The following is a 27,547-nucleotide window of genomic DNA, read 5'->3' as shown; positions in this document are numbered from 1 at the left end:
AAACTTCATTGTTCATTGAATTTGTCCTATTTTTTAATTGTTAGTTACAACTGCCTTATAATGATAATAATTGAACCTACTCCAATTGAAATACAGAAGATATGCCCCAGGCAAACTTTTCAAAGGTTAAGGCCAAAGGTCAAATCATAGGTCAGTCTCACAGTGACCTACTTCTGCTCTTTGCACTACATCATCCCAAGAGGTTTTTGCAGACCAAGTCCTGTTACTCAATGTGAAATGGTATAGAAGATATGCGTTGGACAAACTTTTCGGACGGACGGAATGATCAACGGAAGGGTGAACTGAGTGTAAGTCTACAGTCTGTCCAACCAATCCCCGTGGCTTGTAATAGTCCCTTCTCGCACACAAAACATTATCACTGCTTGAAAGTTGCTTTTTCTGATGCTCACTCCAGATTCTTTTACGTCACAATTTAGATTCTACTGCTTGTGTAGAGAAAGAAATATATTTTAAAATAAAACAGTTAATTGATTCTTCACTTGAAATAATGTGTTTGTTTGCTGTTAGAATTTAAAACATTTTTTTACAAAGTACTATGACACTTAAGATAGATCATAAACACTGAGTTTTCACCTGTCAAGAAAGGACATGGCTCCACATAGAATTTAAACCCAAAGATGGGTTGATTTTCTGTATTTTTAACTGCGTTTCGTTACCCCTCAAAGCCCCACCTGATAGGTTATAAGCGCTTGGGAACCGTCGGCACTTTCCATAAGGCAAGTGGCGCAGTTCCCGATAGGAGTTATATTGTAAGGACGAATCTACCGTTAACTAAAGAGTCCCGTTTATTAGCCCGAACAACGACATGTAAAGTCTGTATTCCTTTACAACTTTTATCCAAATTATGGTTATAAAAGTTGTTAGACTAAATATGTTTAGCATTACGACAGCTGAGCTGAACTGAAAGATGGACTCATGTATTTTATTCATATTTTCTGATTTCACTTTTGGTACTTATGGAAACGTTCCTTGAACAATTCTTTGATATAATGAAAAAAAAATCTGATGTGAAGATGTGAAATGTTGCTAAACAGAATCTAAACTCCTATACAAATTGCAGACGCGATAATGAAAAAGCATCAGAGTATTTAAAAAAAAAATAAGGGAAACTAAAAATTAATTTTGCCGATTTTATGAGATTTTAAGTGAAAATACCACTCATTTCAAATCTTAACTATATGTATTCCAGCAGAGGGCAAACTCTTAAAGTGATGCGTATGAAAATATTGCTTGGAGACGTCATTTTAAATGTAAATCTACTGATTAATATATAATTCCGTCATGACACAATGGGTTTCGGTCCCGTTATAACGTTATGCAGTACTTATAACAGTCGCTGTGAAAATGCTGTTCGTGTAAAGAGTTAGGTGGGTGTAAAGTTGTATAGCTACTTATCATTGACATCGTATTATTACCTAATCCTGATCTTAAATAGCCTCTCATTACGGGATTGTGTATTTGACTTCATCTTGACAATCATCACGGCTTCCGGTTTGTGTTTAAATCCTAATTCCTTACTACCGGAAGCAGACAATATTACTGTTGACATATTACTTCTGCTTCTACTAATACTACGCCCACTTCCGGTCGATCTGGCATGTGGCCCTATTACAATACATTTCCTTTGTCATGGTCAAAATTTTGTTTAATACTTTATTTTCCAGAGAAGAAAACATAGCCTTCCTATTTAAAATTGTGTGCCTGCTTGAGCCCTTGATGCACACGAAGAAGAAATGTATGCAACATCGTTCCTTAGTTAATGTATATATGTAGAGCGGTGATTTTCGAAATTTTAGGGATTTCTGACATGCATTTCTTGTTGTAATTCATTTAAATGGACATACTGTATACGAACAATGTGATTTTTTAAGCTACCCAGCGGAAAACGATTTCGTTTAGCGGTAACATTAACAATCATAACGTTGATATTTTTCGTTCGTTAATCAAATGAGACGCATAATTGTTAATGGTTTGACTAAATATTCAATACAAGATTTGTCAAGAAATTTCATATTCTTTACGACGATTTCATTTTTTTAAAATGAAATAGTGCTGAAAATCAGCCGGAACCAACTGACATTTTTATGACGGTTATCGACTTTCGTGCATTTTCGTGAAGTTCTACACATAGGCTTACACATATCAGAAAAAACAGACAACCTAGCTATTACTCATGTATTCGTTTCTGCAAAATTGCCTGTCAATCCACGGCAATGAATTACTACTAGATCACATCTCGATGTATGCACTACGCTGCATTAATCATGATAAATGTTATTTAGTTGTTACATATCCGCATTCAATGGGTACAATACTGAATGCATACCACACACCAACATTTAGCACAGGGATACGTTTGCGATCATATAAATGTAATAATATGTTTAAAACGATTATTTTTTCTTATGAATGAATCATCATAAGGAAACTGTATAATATGTGTTCTGCAGTATGATAATACATGTTGATAGCATAACTACAAAGACTAGATTCGCTTCGTTTAATATTTGATAACTATTTCCTTTCTTATTTCTTCAAAATCACAAACCACATAAAATGTCCAGTGATATGTACATATACACATGAAAGCGACGTGACCAGTCAAGCAAAGCCACGTGAAAATCCTGTTTGTATATTTTTCAGAAGATTTTACGATACAAATTGAATAGAAATATTTAACCAAAATAAGAATGACTATATAAAGTCCCACACATTGATATCTATTACGTTACAAAAGTGAATGCGTATGATATTACAAATACACAAAGTAGTTACAGGACGATAGAAAGATCATTGAATATTACACACACATTCATTCTCACATACACCAATAGCAATTTAGTTATTGAAATGTGACGATTTCGTTTATAGTATTCAAAACGTGAAAATAAAAGACAATTTAGTATCAAGGAAAATGAACTTGTTTTTACTAAAACACAAATTAAGCAGAGGCAAGTCAATACGAAACGTTTAAACGGATCATATTGTATCAATTAAGCTTTATCAAATGAATTAATTAATATGGTATAGAAATTATATATATTTTTCACTTATTTCTAAACATGTCCAGAAAAGACGAGGATTATTATTTTTCAAAAAAACAATATTGTTCATTGTAAATGACAAAATACACTGATATTATTTACAGTTTTAATAATCAAGAAAATATCATCCAATCAGTAGATTAGTAATAGGCCTATTGAGCATATTAATCCATAAAAAAATCAATAAAATGGGAACATATTACCGGGAAGATCAACTAGCTAAGCTAAAGTTTATAAATCTGAAAGATCATGCTAAATAATTCTAACAAATTGAAATATAATACATAAATAATTCCATTTTTTTGTACGTTTTAAAACATTGAAAATCTTTCTAATTCTCTCTCTGTATCAAAAGCAAGAGGGCGTGTCAACGTCACTTCCGGTCTTCGGGACCGTTTTGCAAATAAGTAATATGACCAAAAGTATCAATCCTGACTTGGTGTTTAATTTTGAATATACTTAACATTTAACTGTCTTATTTTAAGACTATTTGAATGAATATTATCGATAGATAAAGTGTAATGAAATAGAATTGACGGACTAAAAATGAAATCAAAATGACCTCCCAATACCGGAAGTTGATCTGTTCTTGTCTCATTTGCATACGAGAGTCGAACCAGTGCTTTCTCCTCAAAGACAACAAATGAATGGATGATACGGTTTATATCATGAGTATGACACGGAGCAATGGCTAGCAACGGACCAAGGCGGCATGGACATTCTACAATGAAAATTCGCTTAACAGGTATTGATAACAAAGCCGTAAAACGGACCCATTTGTAAGAGAAAAGCACAGTTCATAACGCTGGTCCATTGTAAAGTACTGAACCCAAAATAAATATGGCTGCCTTGTCCCAACCCGTCAATAGTATTGAAAATTGAAATATGTAGAATTGTTCTCCTAATCACATCATGTTATTTGAAATGGTAGTCCATCCCGATATTTTAGATTGACACGCAACCCTTCGATCAATTGTCAAATTGTATTATGTTGAGGGAAGTGATGTCGACAGTAACTGACTGATATTGGGGAAATTGATACCCATTGTAAATTTCTGTCTCATCTGATGATGCACAGTCTGGCTATTTTGACATCAGTTGGAAGGGATGAAAGTTGAGTGTACTTTTGAAATTTCTTTTTGTCTTAAATATAACGCAATATTTACAACACAATCCCCCTTCTTTATCTCTTACTTTCTTTTAACCAATGTCAACAAGGCTATGGTGATGTGTTGTTATTATGGTTAACTGAATGAAATGTGACCCATTCATAGTCGATCCTAAGCGTAAAGTTGAACTGAAAAATACTGTCCATGAATATTGAAACTATGTCTATAGCTAATATAGTGTAATTTGAAGTTTTTCTAGGATATCCCTGAAAGTCACTTAGGTTTTTTGTTATAAGACTTGTGAGATTTGTATGTGGTCGACAAGATCTGCACAATGTAGCATGGAATTCTTGCGACAAGACATATTCTCGTGAAAACAACAGAATTAGTGATCTAATTCTGTGTTGAAACATGAGAATGTATATAGTAAGCTTTTTTAATAATTAAAAACATTTAAAGCGATAATTATAACATCAAAATGAAAAATTATATTAGGATGAAACAACCTAGACAAACTAGATTTATGACGAAACAACCCCGATCCATGTTATTAAAGCTCCCATGTAGTGATTCCCATTCTTGCCTCTGTATATTGTTAGTTGAAATTAAGTGGTGAATGGATTTCATGTTCATGGAAATTCATTTGAAATAAACTTTTCCTGTCCATTATTTAACGTTTAACTCAAACAGTATAGACTGAATGTTGATTTGGGTTTGACGGCTTATATTAATGTTATGTATAACTGTATATGAATGTAGAATTATTATTGGTTATTTCTGAACATTTTATTAATTAATGTATCTTTCTTATTTGAAAATAATATGCCACTTTTCTATTTTCAGTACTATGTGCCAAAAACTTAGCCAAGAAGGATTTCTTTCGTAAGTACAATCATTCAATCTTTAAAGTTGTGTATTTCAATATCAGTGATTGGTGGTGGGGGGTTTTCTATAGGTTTTTTTAAACTGGTCCTCATAAGACTTTGTGTTTTACTGGTGAACTCTTTTCTTCATATGGTGGCCAAGTGGTTAATGCGTCTGACACTCTGCTACCACTAGCCCTCCACCATGGGGTCGCGTTTTCGAGGCCTACTTGGGGCAGTTGCCAGGTACTGGCATGTCCGTATGTCAGTGGTTTTTCTCCGGGAACTCCACCACCGAAACCTGGCACATACTTAAATGACCATAGCTGTTAATAGGACGTAAAACAGAAACTAACAAACTTTTCTTAATTGATACAGTTTTGTTTGTACATCTTCACAACAGTTACATATACATTGTGGACAGATGGCAGGGCTACTGAAGGAGCATTTTAAAGTGGCATCCTAATTCTAACCTGAAATATCTATACTTGGAATTATATATATCATACTTGGTTCAAACCCCCTCCCCCAATGTTTCTATATTTATTATTCATGACATTGCCAGACTAACCTGGGTGTCTGAGAACTGACTGGGGAGACATCACTGATAAAGAAAGAGTAAATGAAAAAGATGAGAAACAATTGAGGGAAATAACAGATGGACTAGGTGTTACAACAAGTACAGCGGATCACATTTGGTTTCTTTTGTGTTCAGTAAGGAGTAAATACTATAACCCTAGTTCTGCCAGGGCCCTACATAAGTCATTCTTTAAGATGAAGCAGTGGGGTACAAGCCCGTTCTTTTATATTTGTGAGTCGGATTATAATAAGAAACCCTGTTTTATGAAAGAGAAAAAGATAATCAATGTTTTGATTTGTAGCATATTTAGGAATGGTGCAAAAAAAGTTTTATATCGCTAATAAGGACATGAGAGACTGAGAGTCTTTAACTCTTATTAAAACAAGCAATTAAACATGTACAATAGGATTTTATGCATAATTGTACATTGGCTTAAAAGCCGAAACTTTTGTATGATGCTGATGTTGTTCCACCTTGCTTGTGGGTTTAAAGTAAAAGATGCATCTTTTTATTCTAAGAACTCTATAGTTGGTCTCCTTGAATTTAATCTCACAAAGAAAGTGTCCAGTTAACCTGGGGAAATGCAGTCATGCATATGATTGAATAATGAATAATGTCTTTCTCTAAAAAGGAATTCTATTTATGTATTTTAATTGTAGATTATATATATGTATATACAAGTAAACATATCTACCGACCTTGAAGATATGGCTACATATAGCATACAAAAATTTATTCCTTTAAAAGAAATTTTAGTTCCGGGTAGAAAGGCAAGCATATCCGTCTCTTTGTCCTTACATCAGCCTTACATTGGACATCTCTGTCTAGAGTATAACTTCTGTATTTTGCTTACCTTATTACTTGCTGAAAAATCAACTACATGTGAATCTACTTATGTCAAGGTCATCGTGAGAGTTGAAGGTCAACTAATGTTCAGACCTTGAACCTAGTCTTTAAAGGATTTTTTGGGGGAAAAATTAAAACATGTTATGAAGTGAAATGTATCAAATGAACAAATTATACCCATGTCACTGACAAAATATTGACTGCTGTGTTCCTCCATAGCATACTCCCCATTGTAAGATTATGCTTTTGTACACCAGCTTGTGTCTAGTGTCATCAAAAATAGATAATGTAGAATGGAAGCAATAATTACTAGCTGGTGTTTACATACAGCACGTGTCAAAATTTTCTTGCATCAATGTATCAAAAGGTTTTCCCAAAATTCATCAAATCACATGTCCATTCTGTATTTATGTGATTTAAAACTTGCCTACACTATAATAGAAAATAGTATTGATGTGGTAATTATTCATATGGTGGCTTAGGCTCGCTTGCGTCTTTGATCGTTATTGCATGTTTTCCTTATAATCTGCCATAGTGGCAGAAACACCATAGTTTAAGGGGAATTACTCTCTAATTACTAATCCATGGTTGGAGATTGTTCCTTATTGTTTTGTTAATTACCAAATTTGACTTAAAGTAAAAGTGTCATCAGTTAAACAACTTCTGCCACCTGCCTGGCTCTGTTATCAGTTTAGACTACAAGTAATTAACCCTTTCATCCCTGTGTAAATTTAGTAGACTCTACCATGCATTGATCTGGATGAGACCATTATGATCTACAGTGGTGAAAGGGTTAAACAAAACATAGTTTCCATTGAACATTTTCTGCTGATATATTGCATTCTTTTTAGAGTGATGGGGAATTCAACTTCGGAGTGGGAGCTATAGGTTTATATAATTCTATAAAGTATGTAGTTCTATTGACAATATGGCTGTGCATCATTTTGAATGAGCTGCTCAATGTACCAGTAATTCTACTGTTAGGTCCTACTATCTCGGAAGATTTACATACCAAAAAGTTTCCAATTATGTAGTTATGTGATTAACTCAGTTTGTGTACCAATGATGAATCATGAACAACCACTTACTCTACGATTGCTTCATCTGTAGCTGGAACAGAGAATCTGCAGCTGGAATGCAGTCGGAGTAAATAAAAACTATCCTGATTGGTCGATATAAAATCATAGGACTTAATATGTCATCACATGTGAAGATGTAGCATTGTATATCTTCACTGCAGTGAAAGGTTTTATCAAACTGACAAGTTCTGATATTTAACTACTTGTTTGTTTTGTTTGGTAAAATTTGATAAATAATATGTATATAGTAACTGTTTTCATTACTTTAACAATTTTACATGATGAAGTGTATAGAAACATATATAGAAACATAAAAATCTGGCAAATTAATCATTTAAATATTATATCTGGTCATATGAAAATCTGTTATATGTGTCAGCATCACTTTCTTATCAACTGGTGAATACATGTACAGTAAAAATATCATCAGTGCATAAAAAGGGATAAAATATTTGAATTTTCTAATTAATCAAGCATGACATTTTGAGCTTGATTGTCAGTTTTGGTATGGAAACTGACAAAATTTATATTCTAATTGATGATCGGAATACCATTTGACGAGCAAAACAAACATTTCCTTATAAATTCCTATTGCACCTAGGCTTATATCAAGTCATATTACATACTATTACACCTGACCTGGTAAACCCTAACAACTATCAATTGACGTTATTATGACCTTAATAATGAAGTTTTCAGTTATTTTTATCTTTCTTACGTGACAACGAGTGAAAATAATCAGATGGAAAGTTGTTGAATCAAATAACAATAATTGAGAACATCATGATGAGCCGAGTGAATCATCCTTATAAATATGTATTTATTGTGTTATTTAGATTCTTTTGTTTGTGTGAAGTCCTTATCTGTAAACAGGAAACATTTACAGGTGAATGTTATATAATACAGTTCTAACCCATTCACCCCTAAAGTCACATTCGAACAATACCAAATCAAAGACTGGGCAAATCCAATTTAAAACTGTAGGGGTGACTGATCAGGTAAAGACAGCTACTAGGTATGTATGTAGTAAGCTATATGAAACGGTTCCTTATAGACAGGCAATAGCTGTAGACAGGTGGTCACTATGTCAGGTTTTGGCTGTATTGTTGTTTCCCAAGTTCAATGTATTAAAATTTTGTTTGGAGTAACTTCAGTTGACACTAGCACACTACAAGAGTTAAATTGACAGATGATGAGTCACTAAGCCCGCAGACTATATTTACTACTGTACCTTGGTACGTATATACCTGATACCTAGCTAGGTCGCAAGTCCCCAAGTTAGGGGTCGTTCATGATAGTAAAAATCTTTAAGTCAGGACATAACGTTTGTCCATTGATTGATGTTGTGATATTGACCATACGTGTGTGTATTTAGTGTCTACAGTTTATGCCCTGCAGAACTGTTTATCATTCATGGGGAAGGTTCATAAGGTCATGCACAATTTTAGGTGGACTAGCTGGGCGCTAAGGAATTCAATAATCTTCTGTTATATATTGGTATGATATTAGGGATAGGGTAGTAGGGATTAAGGGTCAGTAAATAATGATAACAGATTTATTCATGAGTTTTTGAAATTAAAGAAAAATTCTGTTTTGCTTTCCTATGTAAAATATCTATTGTAAACTTGATGAGAAGTGTGTTTTAAGTTGTTCTTTGATAGCATATATACTTATTAACATAACAACATCTCTAGACATTAAATCAATTTGAATGTTCCTAGCATCAACATTTAGCAGCTGTTCAAAATTGTTGTGATCCTACGTAAAAATAGAAAAGTTCTCAAATTCAATAAACTCATACTAGGCAACTTGTCATGTAATTTTGCCTCAATCAATGCTAATCAACAGGTAGTGAAGGAGAAACTAGAAGTATTTGAATGAATAGGGAAGTAATTAGTTGAGATGTCTGCGGGTTCTACATAAGGAAAAGGTTAGCGCACTAACAAGTTAGCCACCTGACCACCCAAATAGGTCATATGTACACAACCTATATAGTGTCAAGTCGTCCCTGTGACTACATTGTTAGTGCATTATACGTCAGGTCACTAAACACCGAACAGTGTACATATATAGCTAGTATTGCATCTACCTGTACTTGTGCTATTTCTACCCATTATCATGATCTTTTTAACTAGAAGAATCATTCACAACCTAGCCGTTCCCTTTACTCCCCTGTGTGTGTGTATCCTCATTTCACCGATTGGGATTTTATTTGTTGGGACAGTGCATGTTTAACGGTTGAACAGATGTATTGTTCAGAAGTACTAAACATACTTTGTAGGATAATATAGAAAAAAGCTGAATGAAAACTTTCAACAAGCTATAATAAGTAGAATTTGAACAACAGGACACTAGAACGTATATATTGATATTTAGCCACAATCAGAACAATGGAGTCTGAATGTTGTCTGCACAATACACAAGCTTACATAGAGCTACGTACTCCACAGTAGAGGGATATGCTGGGAAATTATTTACATTATTAACAGGGTTTGGGAAACATGAAACCCAGACAGGTAATATGAGTCCATTTAACCTGCATAAAACCTGTACATTGAAGTTACCACACAGAAAGTTTCTCTTTTGTTTATCACTTGTTCGTGAGTTTCTTTACAACAATTTTTATCCGATGATAACAAAGTTCGAGCAAGCTGGTCCAGTGACCAGTAATACAAACTTGTGGCCTTACATGCGTAATGTTTCCGATGATTTTTGGAAAGTCAATCTCAGCCAAGGAGAGTTATCCCCCTTAGCATGCACGTTTATGTAATAGCCAGTTTTATGATTTTGCATTACCGGGTTAGAATCAGGATAATCAAAATCAAAAACAAGTCATTAACCTATCGGATCAGACATATTCTTTTGCTCAAAGTTGAGTTATGTTTTAAGGTAATGCAATTTTGACTCAATGATGTTTTGCTGATATCATGTTGTTCTTTCAAATTGTAATTTTCAATCCATATCACTGTACATTTGATATTGGCCTTGGTGTCCTATTGATGTAGAGAATTTATGTTGTATCCTTCACAATGAAGACACAAGATTTACCGAATGTCTTATACGAATTGAAAATTAACAAACAGTTGTTAGATAAGCATGATAATCAACCTTTTTCTCCCACAACTTTCAGATCCTATTAAGAAAACCATACTTTTCCTTGGGAATACATTATTCCTGTTTCTGTTTGGGGAACTGTTACGTCACAATGGAAAATGACGTCACAAAGTGTTGTTTCTTGAGGCATAATCAGAAATGCTGTTTTATTTCCTTTTACATAAAAAGACACCTGTGCCACACAGGGATGTGCTTGATAATAAAGCAGAGAGCTTATCCAATGCACTGCTGGTCATAATATTTGTTTAGGTAACACTTTTCTGCAACAGCACTTAATTTCACTACTTTCAAACTTGCTGAAAAAGGCTTACATCCTGTAATATTTGTTTTTGTTTGAATGTATAATATGCAAATATAACTTTAGAAGACACAGGGATAGACACTTATGAAAAGTCTAGGTACTGGTAGACTCTACCTTAACATGTTATCTCCTCACATTAATATTGTGATTTCTAGTTATTTTAGTCTAAACTTTTATTTACTTACTGAATTTGTAGATAGCTTTGTCAATAAAGAAGTAATCAAATTTATAATTCTCCAAGTTATAAGGTTTTTAGTGGGATAGTTAAGTGCAGGCACTAGATTTCATACTAATTTTATGCTATAAATATAAGACTGCTGGGCTTGGTGCTTGCCATGCCTTCAAATTATTTATTGATTTATGGGGCCTAATGTACTTGTTACAGTTATAACCTATCCTAGGACAAGCAAACAAATTGTGTTGCAATTGCAAGTATATGCATTTTGTGATAAACTTGCTGTAAAGTTCAAACAGAAATATCTTAGTTGTGATCTAGAATCACTAGATGTTTGTTTAGTCAATTTTATATTTGATTGATCATCAAAGCAACCGTGATTGATGAGGATTTAAAGCTTAAAATACCATTTTATGTACTTTTACCTGTACACAGCAGATTTAAAAGCATGAAATATGCATTGGCATGCCACAGGGCGATAGTCATGGTTGAGGAATTCTATCCCTAGATCCATGTTGCCTGTACACTGTATTAATGTAATATTTAGGGCAAGAAAGAAATAACAGGGAGGTAACTCCTACAGGCTTCGTAAGATTTTTAGTTCCTGTTGAAGACCCATCACCAAAGTTTGCATTGATAGTAATGTAAGGTTTCATTATAAGACCAATGATATCAATTTATCTGTCACAAATTAGTTTGTTATCCTCAGGAGAATGCTACAGTAGACCATTTAAAGACACTCAATGTCAACAACAAAAATATTTCAAACCTTATATGTATAGTTAAATAACAGAATATGCTTACATTAGTTTAACTTACTTTCAAATAGAATGATAAGGGTGACCTAACTTCAAATCATCAATATTGAGTTTACTGATAGATCACATTAAAGCAGATATCCATATATATATATATGTATGTAAAGGGGAAAAAGTAATATCAAGTAAATCTGGAAATCGGCCAGTAATTGCAAACCTTCTAACCATAAGAAGGTTCGCAATTACTGAATATCCCCAATTTTCTAAACATTAACAATTTATGTTAAGATATCTGTATTTATTAAGATGAACAAAAAAATGTCTTGAGAAAATGGAGACTAAATGGAGATTTTGTTCAGTATTTTTCCTTTCATGGTAATATGTTTTCGGCGCCTTATTTATTGGTATATGGTAAAACATACATTTTCTGTACCTTAATTGGTATATATGTTTAACACCATTCCCCTGTGTACAAGTTACATCTGCTGGTAATATTACAAACATTCTGCAGTTTCTCCCCCTCCCCATCCATCCCCCTCAAATTCTAAACATCAGCCTTGTAGGTATCTTTCCATCATTTACACCCATGCACTGATTGTACACATGCATTGTATCACGTAGCATAGGCCATTGTTTTGTGGCAGCTCCCCAGGGGGTGCACATTCCCTCTTAAAGCACCAGGAGGAAGTTTGGGGACTATAAAAAGACCCCAGGTGGACCCTATAGTTCCATCTGTCAATGTTGTCTGTTCCATCTGTAATGCTCTGCTTTTAACACCAGCTACATTTTATGTGCATGCCAGTATCCTTGATATGTATCCAGTTAGCATTTGTTTTCAAAATTATGCACGTATCAAGCAACTATTTCAATATGTTCAGTACACGTGCATTGCATGACATGAAGGCTGCTACGTGATCCCATTTACAGCCTAAATTTGCTGTAGGTCGATGGGCTGAAATTTGAACCTTCCTATGTCACGGCATTGCACAGGCCATCTGTGTTTTACGTGTTCATTGTTTACTTAGGAAAGTTTATGGCATACACTGACCCCGTTTTAATTTTGGCTCACAGGTTTTATTGCCAAAATGCACCGTTTGCAGTTTAGGTATACAAATGTATGTATATAGCTAAACCTTGTAGAGATAAAAGGTTTGATATTGCTTGGGGGGCCATGAATTACGATAATATAGGACTAATCTATATGTAAATAACCTGTTTCTTGGTCCTTCATACTAACTTCTTATTCAATTTCACAAAGGAATGATTGTTGAAATAGAATTACATGTACTTCAATTTACTAATTGAATTGTTTATCACAAAATGTAATTGATATTATTTAGCGCATTATGTTTTTTTTAGTATATATATAAAGTAAATATATTCCCTTTTAACAAACAGTAGAGGTAGACTGATGTGGTTGGTTGATTTATAAAGGTTTCTGTATTGTATCAAGTACTAGTTCACTTTAGGCATGGTATACTTCATACATGGCTGCTGTCATTGATTCTCATTCCAAGTAGTTGGACTGAGTGGACTAGTATTGTTTGGTTATTTGGAAATAGGGATGTTTTTTGTGCAGAAATGAGCAAGCCCCCGCTGGATCATGTAAGGTTTTGTCCAGGCCTGTCAAATCCACTAACCTGACACCTGGATCTTGTAGATATGTTCGTGCTTGTGAAAAATGATCTGAGCTAGTAGAATCTTTTTTTTTCGGGATGAGTCTGTAGACAATAGAACTCAAAATATGAAATTGTAAACCCCTGTGGCTATGTCCTCGCTCTCCTTCTTTGACTGATATATCTGAATGACTGAGGCGCCGGTACAGCTATAACTGGAGAATTACTGCATGTATCTCAGTAAATGTAATTAGTAAGGACTTGTAGATGATAGCGGGACCACCACCACAACATACTGTAACACTGTCTACATGTAATTTGGCCATCCCTCAAATGCAGGTGTAACGTTAGTTTGCAAAAAAAAATCTCCAAAAATAATGACTTTCACACAACTTGCATAGGACATGTATCAGACTACAATGTCAAGGACGAATGGAGCAGGAAGGGGAGATAACCACAGGTAGTAAGGATGGATGGTGTAAGGGTTGAAGCAGGAATTTTCCGATGGTCTTGGTCATGAATGGGGAAAATTTACTTGAACATGCCATGAGCAGTCAAAGGGTAGTAGGAAAATTCCAACTTCAGTCCGTATAATTTAAAATCCCATAAGTTTGAAGTCAAAATGCTGAAATCTCTATTTTACAAATAGCAATGGGCATTTCCAGTTATTGTCCAGATTTATTTCAAATCTGTAAAATAATACCAGCAGATAATGTGTGGTTTATACAAAACACACCCCAGACTTTTTCCTGGTTCTACCAATAGGCATCTTTCCCATTTTCAAAAAGCTATACAGAAACCTAGAGGAAATGAAAAATGGGAAGGCTGATTAAGTGTTTTAAGGGAGATCTAAGGGGAAATGATGGTACATTTTCAAATCTTTCCTAGTGGCTAAAATAATAGGTTTTGACCCCTGGGAATAGATTTAGACATATTCCTTATGATTCAGGGTGTTCTGTTTGAAAACCTGAATGAACTGTCCATATCATCTGTACGTGGTGTATGATACATACATAATAATCTGATTGCCTGCAGATGTGAATAGTAGCCTCGTTATAAAAATTACTCATATTCTGGTTAATTGGATGACTAATCATATAGTTTAATTATAGGTCATGGTCATAATAATAGGGAAGAGTGTTTTTAATGTCTTTTGTTTTAGCCAAAAAATGGAGATTATGAAACAATTTTTATCTGATATAAAGATATATGATGTTATAATTGATATCTTACAACACTTGATTGATATATCTAGCAATATACCCCTCCCCAAACACCCACCAAGTCTTTTTAACTCATTTACCCCTGAACTTTCATAATGAACTATTCCAGCCTTTCAATTGGAATAGTTCAAATGTGTCTTCTGGGGTGTGTGTTAAAGATATTTATCCTCTTTTTTTTTTCATCAAAAAATTTAGGAATTGAAATCAATTAATGGCAGGATATTTAGTGATGTAGTATATGAAGTTTCTAAATTCAACATCCCTATAATGAATGTATTAATCTGTTTGGAATGTGTTATGTTTGATATGGAAAATGATAACCATATGCTGGAGTGTTGATAAATGTTTACCAGTCATCATCAAAGTTTACTGTATTTGGTTTGGAATTTTGAACATATTCTATTGGTTTTATGATTTAGCAATAAGATTGGGCACGATTTTGACTTAGTTGTTGTACCGGAGTAACATGGCTTTTTAACACGTGGTGTTATAGCTATTTTGTTTACATCAAAAATGTTGTTGTTGTGCTGCTTTGTTCTCAACATGGGCATTAAATTTTGAAGCTACCAGTCCACAGAAGTACAGGATTCATGAAAGTCCTTTCTTTAGAAATTTTTGTGAAAGAAACATTATACCATATTAATGTGAAATAACTATTATACCATATAGTGTCCTATAAGACATGAAAGAGGATGTTTTCACGTCCACGAAAACAGAGAAAAAACATACAATACTTAAAGAAAATGAAAAAAGAAATCTTGTGTATTTTCAGTAATTAAATGAGTTGGGTAACAACTAGTGAAAGGAATTGTCGACTGAAGTTGTTGGTGGCTGGTTTTTCTTGTCAAAACCTTTCATTATTCTCAGACTTTTTTTGTGACGGAAAAGGAAACTACTTGTCTGGAAGACTTTGCTGAAGACTAATGTTAATACAATGTAGTCATTAATAGTTGACAAGTCTTGGACTTACAGACTTACAGATAGTTTCTAACCCTGTAAGTGGACCAGACTTGTATGCTCTAGTATATGACTGTATCGTGGTGGGCTGGCTGGTTTTTCATGTCCACCATACCTGAGCATGTAATGGTGTCCCCCTGGTTATAATCTGGCTATTTATCGTCCTGACATCTGCCGCTCATTGTTGACTAGCCTCTACATATGTCGCACCTTAAGATGAACATGAAAAGATGCTTTTCTATCTACCTTCATATGATGTAGTACCCTATTTGCTATAATTATAACTCCTTTCTTGGTTCAGAGTAAGATATATCATGTTTATAAAAAAATCGGTTTGGAAATGAAAATATCTAATGTGGCAAGATACATCACAAAAGAAGAATTAATTTGGAATGTTAAAAAAATGGAAACATGTGAATGTATTTTGGCGCTTATAACTAAAAGCAGGAGGATTCTAAGGCTGTAAGCTACCATACCATGAAAACTACTCAAGGTTGTATGCTACCTTACAGTACTGTGATGTGTACCTCCTTTCAAAATAGATCCATGATAAGAAAAATATAAAATATTGTAATAATGTTGATGTGGACTTGGTCATATTGTCAATGAATTATAACACATGTAAAAGGTACACAAAAATACCTGTATTGATTAAACTAAGGTAATTCTGATTTATTAAAGTTAATGTTCTTAAGGGAGACAATTCGGAACAAACCATATATAATCTGTAAGGTAGTGTGTGATGGTAAATATGAGTGTGATAACATGTTTACTATAACACATGGTTTTACAAAATACCATGTCAACCCGATATAGGGTGTCCTAAAACATTGTTGTGCTTATAAGCATTGTCGGAATTGTATCAATGCTTGACTAATGAAAATGGTATAAAAACTTTTTTTTTTTTTGCAGGACTTCCGGATCCGTTTGCTAAGATCAGTGTAGATGGTTCAGGGCAGTGTCATTCTACAGACACCAGTAAAAACACACTCGACCCAAAGTGGAACCAGCATTATGACCTGTAAGTACAATTTAATTGACCTGTTCAAACATGTTGGACCATTGGATGTGACAATTAAAAAAAAGAACCTGGTCCAGGAAAGTATTCACTGCCAATCAAAATGTCCAGAAACCGATACTGCAAGTTATATGGAGACAGAGGTCCAAAGTCATTATTTTTCTCATGTTAATGTGATTGTCATGGATTTTTTTTGAAAAACCTGCAGATATTTATTTAATTGTCCTGCAACATACACAAGCCTTACTGCCCATACTGAACTTGAATCTGCTGACCTAGGACCTTATTTGACCTATGAAATTTTTGACCTTGGTGATTGGGTGACCTTATAATTTTGACCCCTATTACAGATATATTGGGAGTAAAGATTCTGTGACCATCAGTATTTGGAACCACAAGAAGATCCACAAAAAGCAAGGAGCTGGTTTCCTTGGTTGTGTGAGGATCAAGTCTAACGCTATCCAACAGCTCAAGGACACTGGATGTAAGTTCACTGATCAGGGTTTCATTTACTTAGATTAACATTTTGTGAAAAAGACCTTCTCATGGCATGGTCATCTTTATTCAGAGGTGAGGTTTGATAATTTTTTGTACCATTTGTAATTAAGCATAATTTTTGAAAATTCCTTTTTATTTATGGTACAGGACAGATTTTTAAGATTTCTTGATTTTAATATGTGTTCCTTGGAAATTTCTTCAAGATGTTACGGTATTTTGTCTTGAGATACAAATTCATTCTGTCTGTCATTGACAGTGTATAGCATCCTTTTCTTCCCTTTTTCCCTCCTTAATATTCTGATCTTGACCAATTTTGATACCCAGTGCCAGATTTTCTGTCCCATTCGTTAGACAAGACTCGTAAAATTGTGTTTCATTGTTACTAGTGTGTATGTGTAGAAATAATGCGAGCCTTACTGAAAAGTTAGGGTGTCGATTTGACATCTGTATCTCTGTGTATACCTTCCAACAACAAAGACTGTGTGCAAGTTATCACCCACTTTACGACTTCATTTGAAACGTTATGTAGATGTAATTGTCCATATATATATAATGGACATTGCTGTCAGGGTGTTTACCTCCGCCATGGTAGCCGTCATGTTGGTTCAGTGGTACTGGACGCTTCCATGTTCTCGAGAAACTTGGCTGGTGAGGTTAATCCGTCATAATGTTAGACATCAAACTCTTCATATTCGTATAACTTACGAGTTAAATTCTTACAGTAAAACATACCAACAAGTTAAACTACCCGTATGTTTTTAATGGTTGTTTGGTTTTTTTTCAAAAATAAATATTCCACAAAAATGCTATTGTGATGCATTTCACAGTAAAATAGTTATTGAAATTTGAATATTAAAAAAAATAGAAATAAAAATTAAACGGAAAAAAACACCTTTAGAAAGGAACTTTTACACTAAGCCAACACTACCATCCTGGAATTGTAAATGAATTGTACCAAAATGATAGTCATTTCTAGTGCTCTCAAAGTGTATGATAATAAAAATGAACATTGAAAAATACGTAACTTAACAACTGAAGTTAATCTAAGCTAATAAAAATCCTTTTGTTTGCTTCAAGTGAGATTACTCCCAAGTCAGAAAAAAAATTGAATAGGGCTCTTCTTTGCAATAGTGGTACCCTTTACCTTAACAGATAATCAAACTTTATAAAGAAAGCCATGAACAGTCAGATGAATTTCTTATTTCAGGGTGCCATGGTTGATTGTCAAACAATGAAAATAATTTTACATGACAGCAGGGGCATTAATTTCCTACTGACTTTTTTCTAGGAAAAAACATGTCTGACATAACTTGGCTTTCACTTGTAAATGCTGTGTATTGTATAATTGGAAAACATGGCATTCATTGGTAACCCGATCCCCGTTTAAAAGCCAAGCAGCAGCCATTGTCTGTGACAAGTACACATACATACATCACAAAAACATAATTGATCACCATGTTCGTACAATTTTTGGAATGCCCAGATACATGTGTGATGTTTCCCCGTATGTATCTGTGACTTTCTGAACCTGTTGTCAGTATGACATTTGACAGGCAGGACCGAAGGGGGAGAGGTTTGATGGAGGAATGTCTTCCTGCTCCGACAGTATGTAGATGGGACCAGTTATTTGGTTACTTAAGCTTGCTGTTCTGTACTTAAACCTCCAGAAAAGAAAAAAACATAAAATAAGTGACAAATTCTGTCCCCGAAATGTTTCGGTTAATTGCTGTCATCTTCCTAATTGTAGAACCCATTATCACAAAGCCTGACACATGTTTTCAATAGAGCTATCCAGTTTGGTGAAGTCAAGAGATAAACACTGCATCCTACCATTAGTACCAAAGCTGCACCTGAAGTCTACCCTAGCAATATTTTATTCAAAACAATAAATTGAAAATTTACAACACTGCCTAATTATTTAAATGAATTTTGGCTATAGAATTTGACAAAGTTTTCAGTTTGTTTGGGAAATTAAATGGTGTCTAAAGCTATGTTTCTTATAATGTTTTGTAAAAACTGAATTTCTTGATAAAGAATTTCACATTTTGCACCAAAACAAAAAACATGGATCAATGAAGCAATTTACGATTGACTGGCTGCAGCGAGTGTGCCATGTCACAATCTTCATGATATATTTACAAATGGTCATAGGATGTTATAAACTTCTCTGACGTACATTTGCTAAAGATAAGTTTTATTAAGGTAAACAAAGTAGTCTTGTGTTTTGCTGAAAGGAAGTGTGGACTGACTTTATCAATTTTCTGAAGAAAGCCAGAACTTACATGGTTGACATTTGACACCTCTCTCAGACAGACAAATCTTTAAAAGTTTTATTCGTTTCTGTGATTAGCTCTACAAGTCCTCTACAGCTCTGTAATTGATTCCCCGTTCTTGACTTTCATCAGTACTACAGGATAGAACTGGGTTTGCACTCTATCCGTCTGTGTGTCACTTTGTCAAGGGGACATATATATATATCTTGTATTCTCAGTCACACCTACAATTGCAGAGTTTCGTATGTTAGTACCTCTTTGAAAGGCGGATTGTTTCGCACTGAAATCATGTCCTATTGTCTCATTAAACAGAGTGTATCGCTTGACCGGAACATATCAGTCTTTGATAACAAAAGTTCAAATAGGGAAGGGTACCCATAGAGCGAACGTTCAATCAGTTTACATGCGTGTTGTAGTTCATTTGTTCTCTCAAGTTTAAAGGTTTATAAAGCTCTCCAAAATGTGATGAGTTCATAGAAAATAAGAAATTAGGAGTTGGCCTTATTAGAAAAATAATAACCTAAAATATGCTTGTATTGCAGTTATTTTTAGATCTTTCAGTAGCGTTATAACTTGTCCTTCAGGAGCTTGTGCCAATGCTAATTCTGGGTGGGTACGGTAATACAATAGTGTTTGACAAGGTAGTACCCGGTCTCATATTTATACTTTACAGCCCAGTGGTGTGATAATGGTTTCAGATATCATTTAGTTTTGTGTAGTTACAGTCCGTGACATTGACATTGTGACATGTTGACATTTACGAGGCCTACTGCAGCTGGAATTGTTAGAAGCAAAAAGGAAAGGAGCAAATAGATTTATAAAGGAAATTTTGCGGGAAGATATCATTATGGTTTTACAAATTAAGAATCAGTTTAATAGAAACGTCATTCAGATAGATTTGACTGCATATCATTAATTATGTCTCCCCTTCGAATGAAGGGAGACATATTGTATTAGTACTGGTTCTTCTTCTGGTTCTTCTAATTGCAACTTGTCCGGGCCATAACTTCTAAACTGTTAAGGATATCTTGATGAAACTTGAGGTATGCATGCATCACACACAGAAGGTGTGCAGTGCACTAGAATTAGGCCCATACCCCACTATATACAGAGTTATGGCCCTTTGTTTATTTTTAATACTGAAGTTTGTCCACGGCATAACTTCCATGTTATTTCACCTACGTTGACCAAACTTGCTATAGTTATGTATGTTGGGAAGTAGGAGTGTGGCATTCTAAATTTGGGATGCCCCACTATATAAAGAGATATAGGACCCTTTGTTAATTTTTTATACAGTGTCTATTGGCTAATAAGGGGAGACATGTTTTTGTTCACAAAAACAATTTTTTAGTTCATGAATGCAGCAGTCCTGCCAAAATATGAAAAATATAATAAGATTGCAAAATAGATATATATGTTTTTGTGTATTTCTGTTGCTAAGATTTGACAGATAAACAATTGTGCTGTTATTATGAATAGAGAAATTGTATTTTTTTTAAGAAGAAAAAAATAGAAAAACAAGTGGGTGTATAATACACTGCCTTTGTGTGTAACTGAATACTTTGTAAATAAGTCTAAACAGGAAATTCAAACTGAATGTCTTCTTTATATACTTCTGGGTTTTTTCTTCACCATTTAAAGTCATAAAATGAAACTGATAATGTTCTCCAGAGCCTTGATGACATTAAGAACACAACAAAAACTGACATAAAAGATATCGGAATATTTTTACATTCATTATATTTCTTCTAATGTATATCAGAAAATATATTTTTGGAAGTGGTGAATTTAAAATCCGATCTATTACATAAAAAGTCTTGCGAAAAAGAAAATAGTTCATGGACGAATGATTAAATGATGTCTGCACCCATTTCATGTGTTAGGTGTAAAGGGAAAGGTAGATATCGCTTTGACAGGGGGTCGAGTGTCAGATGGGATAGTTAACCTGTACTAGGGTCGATCTTGACAGAATTTACCTGGTGTGTGTGTGATTTTACAGGTAGGACTCAACTTAGCTAGAAGGAGGGACATTTTGTCTCTGCAAGGCACCATTTGTCTAGCTGTTTGCACCACAGTAGTAGGCCTGCTGTCCTAGCTATAGGAAAGTACCTACACTGCAGCAGCTTTCTCTGAACCTGTTGTGTATAGGACTGTGTGGACTGATCCAGGCCTGGCGTGGCTACTACTGCCTGTATATATATACACACTGTCACCACTGGGTTAGCTAATATACAGCTGTGGAGTTACTATAGCCTTCTACATTCATACTATACACAGCCTGTGTATCAGGGATTAAACAGTTTGGTCAGTGTATAGATTGTGATGTGATGGAATGACTTCTCTGTAGGATTGTATGTTACACCAATGTCGGTTTGTGTCTCAATGCCTCTGCGCTGTACTCAGCAACGACCCTCACAAATCTCTGTTACAGTCCAACGACTCGACTTACAGCGGAATAACAGCGACGATAATGACAATGTTCGAGGACAAATCGTCATCAGTCTCATCTCCCGGGACAGGGGCAGTTCACTCACGGGGTCAGGCCCCAACGTAACCGATGCATCTGTCATTCCCTCGTCCATCCCCAGCGACCCCAACGAGCTTCCCGAGGGGTGAGTACCAAAAAAATTATATGGATATTATTATTTATGAATTGACAGACCAGTATCTTTAATCCAGCTACCGGTCATCGGGTTGTCCCAATGACATACACAGTTAGTGCTTTGGAGGACATATTTTACTGTTCATAATATCCCAGTAGGCAAGCCATTTTATATTTCAGCCTCCTAAGCTGTTATGTATGAGGCTCAAATGTATTAGGATAATTTCAAAATGTTGTGAATTTAATGCATCATATAAGTTGTGGATAGGGAGAGTTACAGGCAGATCAGCAATTTTGTGTGTTAATTTTATTGTAATAAATCAAGCTCTCTCCCGGTGCATATACACTTACATATAAATCATCATAATCCTGTCTCCCGGTCACAGAGATTACATAAATCAAAATGCCTAGCATACACAGAATTTGCACCAGCACTAGCTACCATTGTCTTCATGCGACGTCAGATATCACGACCTGGGGATGCTTAAACAATTATAGTCGTTGACATAAATGATCTGCTGTCAAAAAGTCCTGTTAGTAATTTTGCGAAAAGAACTAAATTATTCTGAATTATGTAATGTTTCCCCATTAGCTTACCACACACAATTTAACCTCGCGCTCTGATGTTAATTCATTTTCTAAAAAAAATATTTTAAAAAAAACTTGTGTTTATTTTTATATTGGTACACAGTCATATGTCTGCTTTCATTAATTGCTCTTTATGTAATATTAATGTGAGCTATTGTAATGAGCACAACTGTTATGTAATTATTACATGTATTATAATTGATGAGATTGTATTTTAATAGACTGACAATAACTTATTTTTGACAGCTTAAAAAGGTATTTGATAAGATATACCCAAGAAATACATTTAACAGTTCAGCCATAGTTTACCTCAAAGTTTTCATTGTCCAAGACCTTTCTTAATGTCAATAAAAGATGTTATAATATCTTTTAAAATTAAAGCAATATATTTATGGTTTAAAAATTTCAACTTACTGGATTGCTGTTTAGCTGATAAACAAAATCTTAATACTATTATTTGTTCGTTAGCTAAAATGTCACAGACTAGAATTAAATTCTCACACACATATATTAGAAATGTTTTGGTTGATTTTGTCGGAAATATTTTTCCTATGAAAATACAAATAAACAATAGTAAACAATAACAACATTTAAAGCAAATGAAATATACTACGGGTATAATCCCATTTTCACTTATATTCTCAACAAGTGTATTTTCACAACATTCACACTTCTAGTTTTGTAATGAAACAGGGACCACATTGAATCAATCAGGTGTTTTTTTTAATATGAAATCTTTTGTTGAGTGTTGGCAGGTGTGTAATATGTAAGATGATTTCGAAAAGTAATAAATGCTTTGCTAAGAATACATGTTTGTATACTACATGTCAAAAAGTAATAACTTGGGTTTATGGTCATTATTGATATCAATCATATAAAAAAAAACTATTTCTGCTTCTCCATATCCCGATAGAAATATCGGTTAGTAGGATATTTAAATATCAGATCTATTGAAGGTCATGGAACAAGGTTTAGGGAATATGTTATGATATATAAGTTAACTCTTATGAGTGATGGCTATAATGGTGTAAGGCTGGGTACAATTTTGGATATATTGTTGAATGATGTTGGCCAGTTATTAATGGCAGTGGTTTAGTGTACTGGGAAGGAGGGGGGAGGGGCGGCAACATGCATGACAGACAGAGAGAGAACTCTGAAAAGTACTGTAATGTAATTCACTTAATTAGCACATATACCTCTAAAATTGCAACCCTCATCTTTGAAAAAAAATACAAAAGAATTACTGATATTTTCCTTAACAGGGTATTAATGCCTAATTAGTCAACAAAATGTATTCCCTTCTCTTTATGACCAAAGACTTTCATTTAAAAACTTTCAATTTCCAAGTCACCTGTAATTGATAAACATTTAAGTTTATCATCAGTGTTTCTGATATTGTGATCGTTTGTCAGAATTACTTTGGTGCGTTTAGTAGGTTAAATACATTATACATATAGAAATTGTACAGGGCATGGTGTGTAAGAGTATCATTAAACACACATACATGTCTGTCATCTAGGAACGGCACTAATATTGTAGGAAAAACTACACAATGTCTGTTTGGCATTTTTTCATGAAGACGATCTTCCAAATGTTTCTAGATGTTTCGGATGTGTAACTGTATGATAAATATTTCCAGATGTTTCCGAGATGGATGAATCGATTGCGATAACTTATTTAGGAGTAGGATATAATAGTTTGTACTTTTTAAAAATTATTTGGTTTAATGTGTTATCATTTGACTTAATTAATATTAATAAATTTCCTGAAAGTGACCTTTTTGATAGATGAGATGAGTTACCAGTACCCATATATGAAAGTATTGTTTGTATACAAAGTGTCATTTATGGAATAGTTTATAGTAAAAGCAACTAGTTCACTTTTGAAATCTCCTAAGGATTGATGATCAGGATTCAATCAAATTAACTTGTGTAAATAAGTTGTTCACTAATTTCTGTTAATCATAATATTATTTTATACATGTTTAAGAAAACATGTTTCTATCACAGTTTTAAAATCATCAAGAAAAACAATTTAAATATGGCATGACGATCAGAGTCTTTAAAAGATGTTTTGATTTGTGTGGAGGATAAGAAGGGAAGGCATCATTGAACACAGTTTTTGTGTCCTATGTAAGAAGGAAAAGCTGTCCTTTTAACTCTGTGGGAGGCAGCTAGCTAGGAAACATAGTTCAAGATCAAAATGCTCTTTGTTAAAAAACTACATTTTGTGTTGTATGTAAATTAATCTGTGCTGTGGGGTAGAAAAGAAACACAGATTTATGGAGTTGGAGTTATAATCACGGCCTAAACACCAGATATTCATGACACCTAACCTGTGTCCTTGTGGAAATAAATATGCCATTTTGCCTTTTTGAATTTAAAATCTGTGTAGGAGGGAAATACTTAAATTACTTTGATAAAACTGACAGGATGGAAATGGAGACATGCAATGTGTTTTAATTAAAGTTGTTCACAGGGACTATGATATCATTGTATCATGTATCGGACCTAAACACAGAATACGATTTGTACAGTTGACAGATAATTCCGACAGATAATTCCGGCAACTGTGCTATCTTAACTGTCATCTTACAGAAGTTAATTTGTAAGATGCACATAAATTTCACGCCTACATGGAGCACATTACCTGTGCATGCATTAATCGTGTGTAGTGATTGCATTGTGGACGTTTAATCTTCCAAGTCTATTTGACATTTCATGCTCATAACATTAGCGGGGATAGAATTGAGAGATTTTTTTATTCCTGTAAGATTTTTATCATTAACATTAATATATAATATTGGACATTTATTGACGTGTCTATCAAAAGTAAACTAATTGCTTCTTGATTAAAAAATGAAACACAGCTTGATTATAATGACATTCATTGCTCTTTATCAACCGTAGAAAAAGATTTTTTTCCTTTCCTCTTCAACACTAAACTAGCAGGTGGAATTCTGTTTACACCTTACAGCTGTACCTAGTGAATTGTTGACACTGATATCCACTTATAAGTACGTCTGTCACAGCCACGCCCTCGTTCCCATCTCCAAGTCGTTAAGCATACCTTGTACCTGTGCCAGTGTACGCTCACACGCAGGTAGATCCTGTTTGCCTTGACCGTAGGTGGACATCTTAAAAATTGTCTGCAGATATAGACGTATACCTGTTTACCTCACAGTCGATGTGAACAGTAGTAATTAATTGTCTTTCATGTTAACGACCACATTAGAGTCACACTAACAACCACTCGAGAGTTATAGATATAAGTTGTACCTGTGTACTACACAGATACTGTAGCTGATGTGGTCAGTGGAAATTAATTGACTTTCAAGTTAACGACCCAGTAGGAGTTAAAGGTATAAACAGTAGGTGGACGTTTGAGGTCTGTATCACATGCCAGTAATTAATTAGCTGTCCAAATAGGTCCGGTGTCAAAAATGTGTAGACCAGTTTTGTTGTTCAAAATTGCTATATTAGTGAAACTACATGTCAGCAATTCTCACAATTAGAATTTTCTTGAAGAAATTTTTCACACCTACCGGTAACACACTTGACATGAAAGTAATTTTACATCATGAAAATCTTTGACATAAATAATGTATATCAAAATATCCTCAAATCCCAAGCAAAAAGAAACACACCATAAGACCAGTAGGATCAATGGGGAAATTGGGCGATTTTTCAAAACTGTGATAGCTTCGCAGTTTTGTTGCAATACAATAAATCGGAATTTAATACGACACCAAGCATTTCTTGTCACGAAACACGATATACCAGTAAAATTTATTTGACCCCAGGGGACTAGTCAAAGGTTTAGTATTTATTAGTCATTACTGATAAAGCTACTGTCAAGATCGGAACCATGTCTGCCTGTCTGTACCTAAAGGCCCGGTCACACAGCCTTTCGCGTCTGTATCGCGGGTAAAATTTCGCGATTTTTTTTTGCCCGCGGTTGCCCGTGGTGGAAAATGTTCAAAATTGGCTTACCCGCGGTTTACCCGTGGTATGCCCAGGGAACAGACGCCGGCGACTGTTCTGCGTCCTTATCGCGGGTGAAGCGCGGCGGTACCGCAGCCTACCACGGGTATAATAAAAATTAGATTAAGACATTTATCTTACAAAGTACAGAAGATAATAATTTTAATCCAATTTTTATTTTTTGTTTTCTTATATTTCCACCACCCCAACACAAACACACAAACAATCAAATAAAATTTAATATAAATAAAATATATTATACATGTTATGACAATTGGTTCTGATGCTGCTGGAGCAGCAAGACGAGGTCATTACGGTGACGGGGATCCATGTTCACCCCTTGACGTCTGGAGCACAACTGACGAATGCTCGGCAAATCGCGCTTTTTATATACCTAAAATCAGACGTTGTACGGACGCGATTAGGCCGTGGACAATTGTATTTGGGACGTGTACAAGACGCAATTGAACGTGATTAGGCCGGTATACGGGCGCGCTGTTTACGCGGAGAAAGGCGTTTGTCCGTGTTTACACGCGGTACACACGCTAATGCACGTGATAACAACGCGGTACAGACGCGGAACAAACGTGCTATGACCGTGCTCCACCCGCGATTACCCGCTAAAATTTCGCGTCCTACCGCGTGTAACCACGTCTTAACCGCGGCCGTAGCACGTCCTAGCACGTTCGTTCCGCGTCTGTACCGCGTCTTTACCGCGTGTGTACCACGTGTACCGCCCCCGATTACCCGCGGTCTAAATTTTTGGGCAGCCCAAAACTTTTTCGCGCGGCCAACCGCGTGTGAATTTCTTACCGCGTGTAACGACGGGTAAAGTACGGCTGTATCGCGTCTTTATCGCGACCTCAAAGCGTCCAACAGCGTCTGCTTCACGGGCAGAA

The 27,547-nt window shown here is 34.8% G+C and overlaps 1 protein-coding gene across 1 annotated transcript in view; it reads left to right on the top strand.

Annotated features, from left to right (window-relative positions):
* Window positions 1-3,667: 3,667 nt before the first annotated feature.
* LOC110456745 (E3 ubiquitin-protein ligase SMURF2-like) overlaps window positions 3,668-27,547 on the top strand; it is a 47,596-nt gene continuing 23,716 nt past the window's right edge. Inside the window, exons 1-5 of the mRNA XM_021507676.1 lie at window positions 3,668-3,810; window positions 5,018-5,056; window positions 16,599-16,707; window positions 17,055-17,188; window positions 21,907-22,087. Coding sequence (XP_021363351.1) covers window positions 3,753-3,810; window positions 5,018-5,056; window positions 16,599-16,707; window positions 17,055-17,188; window positions 21,907-22,087 — 521 coding nt within the window. The 5' untranslated portion in view covers window positions 3,668-3,752. The remainder of the gene's footprint in view (window positions 3,811-5,017; window positions 5,057-16,598; window positions 16,708-17,054; window positions 17,189-21,906; window positions 22,088-27,547) is intronic.

Source organism: Mizuhopecten yessoensis, unplaced genomic scaffold (genome assembly GCF_002113885.1).
Source record: "Mizuhopecten yessoensis strain PY_sf001 unplaced genomic scaffold, ASM211388v2 scaffold8841, whole genome shotgun sequence".
Lineage (NCBI taxonomy): Eukaryota > Metazoa > Mollusca > Bivalvia > Pectinida > Pectinidae > Mizuhopecten > Mizuhopecten yessoensis.
Note: the sequence above shows the minus strand (reverse complement) of the source record. Positions and strands in the feature narration are given on the sequence as shown.